The sequence below is a fragment of the Podarcis filfolensis genome (assembly GCF_964270895.1).
Source record: "Podarcis filfolensis genome assembly, chromosome: 5".
Classification (NCBI taxonomy): Eukaryota; Metazoa; Chordata; class Lepidosauria; order Squamata; family Lacertidae; genus Podarcis; species Podarcis filfolensis.
The window spans coordinates 98,276,434-98,287,848 of record NC_139608.1 but is presented as its reverse complement, the minus strand read 5'-3'; the positions used below and the strand labels follow the sequence as shown (position 1 = coordinate 98,287,848).

Sequence of the window (11,415 nt, the reverse complement as noted above, 5' to 3'; positions counted from 1 at the left end):
CAGCACAATCAAAAGATCTGGCAATATGGTTTTTATGATGTGGTTTTCTGTATGATTTTTCTAAACCGCTCTGATTTTTTAAAAAATGAATAGCTATATAGAAATGTTTTTATAAATAACATAAATGAAACTCTGTATTGCAGTTTAATGTATCTTTATTTTTGGTGTGGAATTTTATGGTTGCCATTCTAAGATACCTTGAAGACTTTTTTGTCAAAAAGCAAATAAAAATAAGGCAATTTAAACTACAAATAATGTAACATGTCAAACATGGTACACTTGCCTCTTGAGCCTTGAGACTGCACAACTTCTTTATCCTTCAAATATGTTTTCTCCCTATTTTTAAACATCTCAGATCCTACAACTAGCTAATAGGGCAAAGTCTAAGAACATGAATGTGGAGGCAACATTCTCTAAAACCACATTTTATTGTTCTTTCAATTAGTAAAAATAGTGATCAGATATTCAAAACACAGGTCCAGACATGTAGCTCCGAAATTGGACTTGGATCCCTGCATTTATGGATAGCATACATCTGTGCTTAATTTTTTTTTGCTTTACAGTAATGTATTAGTCCAATTGAAACTCAACGGAATAAAGAGACACAAGAAACTTCGGATTAGAGCCTGAGAATGGAATATGCTGTGGTTTACCAAAAGAGTAACTGACTAGCAAAATTTGCTGACTTTAAAAACAAACAAGGGCAGCAAAGATGTACAGTGGTACCTCAGGTTAAGAACTTAATTCGTTCTGGAGGTCCGTTCTTAACCCGAAACTGTTCTTAACCTGAATGAAGCACCACTTTAGCTAATGGGGCCTCCCACTGCAGCCACACGATTTCTGTTTTCATCCTGAAGCAAAGTTCTTAACCCGAGGTACTATTACTGGGGTAGCGGAGTCTGTAACCTGAAGCATCTGTAACCCGAGGTACCACTGTACTGTAATATATACTATATCACAATACTGAATTGTAGGACTGTGGTATAGTTCTTAAAACTCTTTTTATACAACACAGAAAACAGACTGTGGTTTCAAAAACAGAGATGATGATAATTATAGATAATTCTATATCATTCTGCACCATATGCCAATACCAAAATGTAAAGTGTTTTAGTAGCTTACTTTGTGCTTTACATTTATTTATGACTTCTACATAACACTATTCCTAAAGAAAAAGAAAAAATATTAAAAGAAAAAATAAATATTGAATTGATTATTATTATCCATATCATGACACCTGCCAATAATGCTATGCAGAGGGAATTGAAATTACACGTATCCATAACTTTAGCTTGTGATGAATTACAATTTTAATTATGTATTACACATTATTTCCTATTAAATTAGCTACTGCATTTAGAAATATATGGTAATGTAGAAAAAACAACATCATGGTCTCAAAAAACGTACGGCTCAACTTGAAACACAAACACAAGTTGGTTTGCCACGTAACATATGAACATTGCTTCTGCAACTATTTCCCTTTCATTATGTTGACTTTACCTTATTAGCCATAGTTAATTAGGATAAGGCAATGGTTGCAAAAACCCTAACAACTTTTATGGAACTTAAACACTGAAACTCAGAAAAGTAACAAATACAAAACCAGTATTTTTTCCAACAACAGCATCTTCATCCCTACTTAGAATTTGCGGCTATATTCAGAATAATTTTTACTATTTAACATACACCACTCCTGTGCCTGCCAGGGGATGATTTCCGTCTATCCCAGGTGAGCAGGTTGTGTGCAGCTCTGCGAATGTGGAGGGGCCTAGTCAGGAAGAGGAAATTCCGCACATACATCAGCTAGCAGGGAAGTTGGAGAGGGGAAGGAGAGAGCAAGGGATTGAGCAGATCAAGCTCTTCATTTTGAAATGAGCTCCCTTAAAATCAATGGGTCTTACGTACCAGGAAATTTACTGAGGAATAGGATATAAGTACGCAAATCCTAAATAAATGTGGCTGACACTGCTAAAACTATAGAGTACCAAGAATGAACTGTTTTGTCAAAATAAACTTTTTGATACCTATTTTCTTCCCTTTACAAAAACTCTGTCTTGCAAAGTGAAATACTGTGTTTGTTGCAAGATGATCTAACTATGTTATAAAGAAGCCCTTAAACTGCAGCTAAGTGGATGGGTCTGCTCCAATACATGTCTTTATGTCAGAGAGCTTGGAACAAAAACATATAGCAAATGATAGCAAGAATAAAAGCAACGTTAAAAGAAAATCAAAGCATGCTATGATATCTTAGCCAAAAAAAGCTTACTAATGTCTCTCGGCAGAAAAAAGGATGGCAAGCTGCATGGATCTTTGTTGTGCATCTTTCTGAATCATAATTTAAATTCAATACAACACTCATTCCAAACTCCTCAAAGTACACATAATTTCTCATTTTGAAAGCCTGCATGATGGCACATCCTAAGCAGCACGTCTTCAGAGTTATATGTTAAGATTAGCGATACCTTGGAATTCTCACCCCAAAATATTTTCAGGGCAAAAGGCATGCTTTAAAGGGGACATGATATGTCATAAAGGAGATGTTGTCACAGTGCCTGACAGCGAAATGGATTTTATATTATTCAGACAACCGGGTGAACTCTTGCCGTCGTAGTGCGCCACCCTGCGGTTATTCCACTTCCTGCCCTCTCCACTCAGCAAGAGGAAACAGGGCCCTGTGTGGTTGAGGTGGGCAGGCCAATGCGCCCTGGCTTTGCTGTGCTGTAAGGGCAGCCAATGGAAGCGCAGCAGGACGCCAAGGCAGGGATCAGCAGTTCAGCCCCTTGGGCCCAGGGAGCATTTCCATGTCCTTCTGAGTCATATGAAAAGAAAAAAGTCAAAAAGCGGCCCTGCTGTGGGAAGGCATTATAAAGAACATTTGCAAAATGGTTCCCTCAGTTTGGCTCTACTCTAGTTAAGATATTTTGATAGATTCTCTATGGGGTTCAGGTCAGGCAAGTTTGCTGGCCAATCAAGCACAGTAATTCCATGGGCATTGAACCAGGTTTTGGTACTCCCCAAATCTCTCTTCTGATGAGAGCAGCTTTTGCATCTCATTTGGAATCCAAGGACCCAGAGTCTGGAGGAAGAATGGGGAGGCACACAATGCCAGATGCTTGAAGTCCAGTGTGAAGTTTCCACAGTCTGTGTTGATTTGGGGAGCCATGTCATCAGCTGGTGTTGGTCCACTGTGCTTCATTAAGTCCAGGGTCAACGCAGCCGTCTACCAGGAGATTTTGGAGCACTTCATGCTTCCTTCCGCAGACAAGCTTTATGGGGATGCTGACTTCATTTTCCAGCAGGACTTGGCACCTGCCCACACTGCCAAAAGTACCAAAACCTGGTTCAATGCCCATGGGATTACTGTGCTTGATTGGCCAGCACTCACCTGACCTGAACCCCATAGAGAATCTATGGGGCATTGCCAAGAGACAGATGAGAGACATGAGACTGAGCAATGCAGAAGAGCTGAAGGCTGCTATTGAAGCATCCTGGTCTTCCATAACACCTCAGCAGTACCACAGGCTGATAGCATCTATGCCACGCCGCATTGAGGCAGTAATTGATGCAAAAGGGGCCCCAACCAAGTACTGAGTACATATGCATGCTTCTACTTCTCAGAGGTCCAATACTGGTCTGTTTGCAATCCTTGTTTTGCCGATTTCATTTAATATTCTAATTTTCTGAGATTGTTAATTTGGGGTTTTCATCAGCTGTACACCATGATCATCACAATTATAACAAATAAAGGCTTGACATATCTCGCTTTGCATGTCATGAGTCTATCTTATATATTAGTTTCACCTTTTAAGTTGAATTTCTGAAATAAATGAACTTTCCCACGATATTCTAATTTTCCGAGTTTCAACTGTACATTTGAAAACTATGGCTGGTACACAAACGATCTGCAGCGACCATGGCTAAGGATAACTACTGCACCACACAAACCATACTTTATATATATGCTTATAAAGTGATGGGAAGGTTTCTCTGAAGCTTTTCTATACATATAGGTCCTCACAGCTTAGCTTACTGACCTAAACCATGATTCTGTGCTGTATGTTTGGGAACTATTATTTACCTCTGTATTAGGCCAATGTATACACTTCTAAAAGGAATCAAATCCACAGGAATTGTCCAGAGAAAGATAGTGTGCAAAGTAGGAAATAAAACAATTACAGCACTAGTTAAAAAAGGATTTTTTAAAAAAATTAAAACATTAAGGGAACCCACTTTGCAGCTGTCTCTCTTGTGCATATAATCCCTTATTAACTACAAAGTGAGGGCCTGCATTGTCTGACTTAGTTTTTCTGACACAGGCATGGATTCAACTGAACCATGATTCAACAGAAGCCACAAAGAATGCTTGCAAAAGGGTGCAAATTACCACAGGGTATGTATTATTATCATCATTTATGTTTCTAAGCCAACTTTCTAGAATGTATACTCTCCAGGCGGGTCACAGATCAACAAAATAAAGTATTAATAAAAACCATGGCAAAATATTTTGTAAAACATAGTTGCTCTGAATAATGACTTCTGACAGAAACATCCTCATTATCTTGTGGAAGATAACCAAAAACTGGACCCCACAAGTCTCCTGACGAAGTGAGTTCCACAGCTGTGGCGTCACAGCAAAAGAATGCCTGCCTCTTCCAATCCAAGCCTGTCTAAATTCTAAAATTCATGGGATACTCTGCAAGATTTCTCCTGAAGATCTGTGACGAGGATGCTGTAGAGAAGGAACAGACAATATGGCACCCTCCTGGTATTGCTGAACTACAACTCCAATCATCCCTAACCACTGGCCATGTTACCTAAGGATAATGTGAGCTGTGGTGCAATATCTAGAGAACACCATGCTGGCTACCTACCTCTGTTACGTATAAGAGCTAATGCCCCAGTAAATAGGAAGGCAGTTTAACATACTGTTGTCACTTACGATTATATTCTTAAAAACTGTTACAGAAAGCCAAGATTTACTAGTGCTTAATGATCCCAATCTGAGCATTTAATACCAATTTCTCAATCATATAAATGCAGCATTTGATCTACCCAAAAGACTGGGTTATCTATTGACTGTACACTCAATGCTGGAGTCATTCAAGGCCTAATTCAAGTGTTTCTCAAATTTCAATCACAGTTTTAGCTTTGCATACTCCTTACTATACATCTACCTAGCTTTATCAATACACCTAATATAGCAGTCCCAGTATGTCATCTTCAACAAGGATCTCTCGTTATGTTAATCTGCAGTTTGTGTGTATGCATACACAGAATTCAATGTCGCTACAATCAGGCCCTTCAGCTCTTGGGATACTGGGTGTCAATACCTCTTTCCATTGTAAAATGTGTGCGTTTCCTCAACCCAGCCCAGTCAGATACAGCTTTACAAAATACAATTGAGTAAGATTTTAACCTAGCAATGCATGGCTGCACTTTCACACAGATAGCGTAATAAAAAACCAACCCACTCATTATTACCAGTAGGATATGACCAGGGCAAGATATGATCATGGAATGCCCAGAAGATGCTATGATAACTTCCTTCTCAGGGGAAAGGCTCACTATTCTGAACTCAGTTCATATGGACATTTTACTATGTGGCGGCGCATTCCTATCTTTCCCTTTCCATCACAATACCTGATTGCTATGTATTTGGGATCTCCACGAACCTACTCTGTATACACCCCCTTTACGAGTACGAGGAGTCTATCTTAAACAAGAAACCCTGTGGGTGCGAATTTAAGACTCTTGAGCCTTGTTGCTGAAGAAAGGCACCTCCCTAATCACAAGAATCCTGTGAAGACAAGACAGAGGCTAAGCAAAAGTATTCGAGAAGCTGTGAATTTTTAAGAAAATGGAACTTTTTTTGCAGGAAAAATGTGGATAATAAAGAGAATTCCATTTATCATTTTAAAAGTTATCTATGTTTTCTGAATATATAGATGATGTACAATAGTATATACATCTAGTACATACATTTAGTATGCATATATTTGTGCATACTAAATGTGGGGAAATTCTGGGACTACTGTACGTTATTTCTTTGTTTTGTGCATTTTTCAAAAATAAAATAAATGTACTATTGGGGGGGGGGGAATACACCTACCCTGATCTTGCTTATTCCCCCCCCCCCCGCAATGCTTTTGCTGAATTTTTAACTACAGTTCCATTATACTTGGTGTAATAGGAAATAGTACTTTTCTCAAAGAAAACGAAGGCTCTCAGGACGGCCATTCTCATCTATTATCTTCACATGCGGTTATTTATCTAACCATAATCTGTCTGTTTCTAGGAAGTGGTCACTTCAGGCCTCATTTTATTTTACTGCTGGTTGCCCTTCTGCTTTTTACGTATATCGTAGTGCCTTTAATAACATGCTTCTGCCACGATATGAAGGATTCTGTGTACATCTCCCAGGCTGGATAGCAAGCCATGTGCAGGACTGGGTGCTGCCCCTGTAATTCCCACACGTGGATTTTTAAAAGCTAAAATCCTGGTGATCAGCCATTCCAGAGAGGAACCAGAGGAAAGGATCCAGTCCTTCCTGTCCTCCCCCAAAACTGCTGATCAGAGGGATTTCAGCTTTGTAAAAAAGGCTGCATCACTTGTGCTTCACTGAGGTGTTTGACTGCAATTTTATACACAGATAGAGTCATTTACTTCAGTAGGGCTATATTGCATATAATGGAGCTCAGGACTCCCAACTTTATCTAGCTCTGGTGTGAATTTTACTTTTAAATAAGGAGTCCCTTCCTGCTCAGTACTTGGTACAGCAAAACCTGCAATGCTGGTAGATTTTCATGAAGGAAATACTTTTTTGGTACACAGTATTTCCTTGCCAAACCCTTGAAAAGGACAAAGTTAGGACAAGAAAGGTAAAATCCCAACTTATTTGTAGCATATTCAACACCTAAATATCACAATTATTATCTGTACATGCTATATATTACAGGAACACACTCAGGCATGATCATAATTTCTGTCTTGGCACTAACCTAGAATTCTAGTCCTAAAAAGACTCCCTGAAATTATTCCCATGAATTTCAATACGCCTTTCTTCCACTGACTTGGCGTAGGATCACCGTCTCTGCAAGTACTTACTTTACAATGGTATGAAAATTGCAGAAGAGTAAATAACCTAATCATGTTGTTCCTGTTCATCTCTTACCAATTTATCCAATTTAATTCCTCTCACATCCCCCCAAATTCCCATAGTTAATTTAAAGAGAATATTATCTTAAGTATGCTTTCAAATGTGACTTTCCAACATAATAAATTACCCTCAGTATCCACAATAACTTTTCTTCATATAACACAAAAACAAAATAGCCATAAAAATCTTGGACGTGGATGCAAGATGAAAGTACAAATGCTAAAAAGTGGTAGCAATTTAATACGTACACTTCTATTACAGTTGTTTGGGGAAGGCATAGGCCTTTCTGAACAATGAAGAAACCAATGCTGTATTTCCTCCAGAATGTTTTATCTCTTTGGTCTCAGATTATCGGCATAAACACACACACCAGCTATAGATACAGATGTTATTACTTGCATTTTACATTATGTTACCATTAAACAATTCTCCACAAGAGCTACTACATGGCTGCCATCCTCATATTGGCTAATGTCTCTGTTTAAAAAGTGTCTCTATACAAACCAGAAAGTATGTTCTACGTATTTGCAATTTCACAACCCCACCTATTTTTTAAAGTGTACTTAAATTTAGGAGATACACAAGCAGATGTATTGCAATTAAATACATTCTCCTCCTTGGCTAAACTGAAATCTCCCATACTTGTCTAAAAAAAAAGAGGAAGAAGCTTCGACAGCAGAAACGAAAGCTCGATCAAAGTATTTTTTTCATTTAGCAAAGAACAATACTTTCTTTTTTATCTATGCATATTTTAATTGGGAATATGAATAAAACTAAGCATATTAGAGGTTCAGCTTATGCACAGTATGAATATATCTAAAATGTACAGTGTTTGCCAAACTGGCTGACTGTCAAGTTCATCAAAAGAGCATCCATATCCACATGTTGTTTTGATGTATACATTGGTTTCCAGTAGAAAAAGAAAAAGAAAAGCATTTGCATAAATGCTTTTGTTATGAATAATTAAAAAGTAGACATCCATATATTATGACTGGCCATAGACGCAATATGTATATATAGCGCAGTGACATACTTCAGATTCCTCTGGGGATTTTACAAAAATAATGTAACATTTATGATTATAATATTAATCCCTCTCCTTATCAAATAACGTGTGGTACAGATGTGCCTAAATACATGTCATTGCACTACTTGGGCAAAGGTTATTGCCACTGAATTGTGTTACCAAAGAATATAGTTTTAAATGTTGTCGTTTTTTAAAAGCCTATTGGTTCCTCGATACATGTGAGCGTGCCCAGACAGACACGCAAAGCTTCGCAATAAGGGAGAGTATAAAGCTTCCCGTTCCAAGAGAAAGCATGGTCAAATAAAAGTCAGAACAGACTACACAATCTGATTCAGTGCCATATCTCTGCAAAGTGCCATTCTGGTAAAAAGGCGTATCATCTATACAATATTTTTTATGTATCATGTATGTATACCTCCACCTACGCACCAAAAGGTAAGGAAACACACCACGCATGAAAACTTGTCAGTGAAGCAAAACCAAAACTGCCACAAGACCCATAACATTTGCATTCAAAAACAAACCATGCATCTGATTTTCTGAAAAATGAAAGGTTGCTGGTTTTAAATCAGGTTGACAAAATGATAGAATGAAAACGATAGGCACAGAAATTGAAAAAAAAACAACAGTAACTACACAACATCCTTAAATCTAAAAGCCGTCATTTTTAGCAAGCCAGACTGAGACCCGGCTAGGCCAATGAAGATGTTGCTGGTTAGGTGGTCTAACTTAGTGAATCCTAGGACAATCCACCAATATCCAATCTGAGTGATTAAACGTCGTTTTCCTCTCGGCAATTTTACTCTGTTCCCCCACTCTGTTGCGAATGCTGCTAAATGTGAAATGTTGCAACATAATAATCAGAAGCATCTAAGGAAGGGACTGACTCTTACCCGGGGAAGAGTGGGAATCCAGCCACAAGGACAAGAAGCAGAGAGAGGACGACAGTGTGTTCACCTTGCAGTTCTGCGGTCTCCTGTGAAAGCAGATGGAAGACACTCGGTGATCTCCGTGGCATTTCTTGATTTTGCAAGTGCTCACAGGCCTGGCAAATATGGGAAGGCGGTCCTTACCTAGCAACCACAGGGCTCCAGCCTCGCAGCCACATGCTTTCCCCTGCCACCACTGCCCCCCTGGCTGCCAGCTCCCAGCAACAACAATGGAAGAGGCAGAGAGGGGTGGCATGAGAGAGAAGGAAAGACACTGTGAGGGAGGGAGGTAGAATGAGAAAGGAAAGGGGGGAGAGGAGGAGAGGAGCGTGTTAAGCTTGTCTGGCAGTTAACAAGTCTTGAATGAAGAATGTTAGCAAACAGACAAACAGCATGCCTGGTGCATGCTAATGTCCCTGGATTCACCACTGACAGTTTGAATAATTCAGTAGGCAAGAAAGAAAGAAAGAAAGAAAGAAAGAAAGAAAGAAAGAAAGAGTCTCTTCACCCCTTTTGAATGCATGCAGAAAAAGTATCTTTTCAACTTTTCCCTTCGCCCATTTTGGATGGCAAAATTCAATCATAATTTCAGATAGACTTTGTAATTCCTGATTGTCTGCTCGCTCCCCCCCCCATCCTTCTATTACCTATTTTACTGCTTTTTACCTTGAAGTTGGCACCTGTCCTGGAGGCAGCATTTTTAATGCACCAGCCCTGTGTTTCCATTAGGGTGGAGGATGAGAAGCAGAAGAAAATGCCAGGATGCTTGGGCAACTAAAACATGTAAATATTTCCACTTGTATCAGGCTAACTTTTCAAAGGGGTGCAGGTGAATCTCCACACAGGAGATTCTCTTATACATTCCAGACAATCCAAAAGAGAGAGAAAAAGGGGGGAGGAAGGAGAAATGCACCAGCATTCTATTCAGAAAAGGAAAAACATTTTTAAAATATCACATTTTCATAGCTGGGTTGGTCAAAAGAAATAAACCCCCAGATAACGAGAGAAAACAGCAGGGTTTGGGGAAGTACTTAAACCTCAAAGCAAAGTGCAGTAAAGGAGATGAAAAAATATTCCAAATATTGTAAGAGGGGGAAGAGGAGTTAAAAATACAGCAGAGGGTAAGGGGAGCAGTGGTCCTTTTTGGCCATGTTTTAAAAATAATAATAAAAAAGTTTTTGAAGGCCATCTGAAGGGGAGGCGGCCCTTGAAGCAAGCGGCAAAGGAATCGCCTTGTCCTCCCCGCGCGCTCTCTCGCGAGCCACTCGCGCAATCGGGCCGAGGCGAGCGAGACGGAGCGCGCGGCGGCGGAAGCCCAGGATGAAGCAGGCGCGGCCCAGACGTACTTACGCACATAGGCATCTCTCGCTCGCGCGCGCGCGCGCGCGGGGGCGCGCCGACACACACACGGTTCCTGGCGCCCGAGCTGCGGCGCACCGAGGTCTCTTTGCTTTGCTGTTGCTCGCCTGCCTTTGGCCGCCGCCCCTGCAAGCCAGCAAGAGCTCTTCTTCTGCCAGCCCAATGCGGGCTTGTGTTTGTGACGCGGCGGGGGGGGGGGAGGACTGGTGCAATGGCAGAGAAGGAAGGGAGCCCGGGTGGGATGTGGGGCTGCGGGGGCTTCGCACACACAGGCACCAGGCGCGCGCACGACCTGCCCAGATGCTGCAGAAAGGCGCTTTGCTGAATTCAACTTTGGAGGCGCCTCCTCCGCCTGGTCTCCCCCGCCCCGACTCGGTGCCAAAGAGTCAAAGGCACGCAAGGCACACAAAGCCCGGAGAGAAACTCACTCCATCTTCAGAGGGAACTGGCTGCAGGTTGGCAGTGCAAAGCCGTCCGCAGGCCCCGCTGGAGAAGCTGCGCCCGAGGCGGGGAGGGGGAAATCAGGGCAGCCGCTGGCGGAGACAGAAAGAGCCGCGCTGCTGGCGGAGGAGGCGAGGCGGGGGGAGCAGCAGCCCCTGGCGGAGCCCTTCTTGCTGCTGCCCTTCCCTCGCCAGCAGCTGCGCAGCCCAGCCGAGGCCGCTCAGCCTCGCAACGAGCTTGGCAGCGAGTCAAGCGCTGATAAGCCTTTGGGCGAGACAGCTCAACTGCGGGGCTGGAAGAGAAACAGCTGCCCGGGGCGCGCCGGGAGGGAAGGAGCGGGGCGAGCGGGCGGCCTTGCGCGCCCCCCTCGCGGCCACGCGCCCCGGGGCTGCCCCACGCGGGGGGGGGGGCATCCTGAGGAGACTCGCCGCTCTCCCTCCCCCCCCCCAGACTCGAGGAGTCGGGCCAAAAGCCCGTTGCCGGTGACCCAGTACTTTTGC

General features: G+C 41.9%; 1 protein-coding gene across 19 annotated transcripts in view; it reads right to left on the bottom strand.

Annotated features, from left to right (window-relative positions):
- LOC310763568 (uncharacterized protein) overlaps positions 1-11,415 on the bottom strand; it is a 197,420-nt gene that overhangs the window by 94,677 nt on the left and 91,328 nt on the right. For 2 of the 19 annotated variants that reach the window (XR_014548651.1, XM_083616078.1), the window contains exons 1-2: positions 9,782-10,454; positions 9,080-9,162 (exon numbers count right to left, since the gene is read on the bottom strand). Coding sequence is in view for 3 of the 19 variants with exons in the window: in XM_083616078.1 (XP_083472204.1) it covers positions 9,080-9,162; positions 9,782-9,813 (115 nt within the window). In the remaining 16 variants the exon portion in view is untranslated. The other 17 variants (XR_014548654.1, XR_014548655.1, XR_014548647.1 and 14 more) reach the window with 16 other exon arrangements.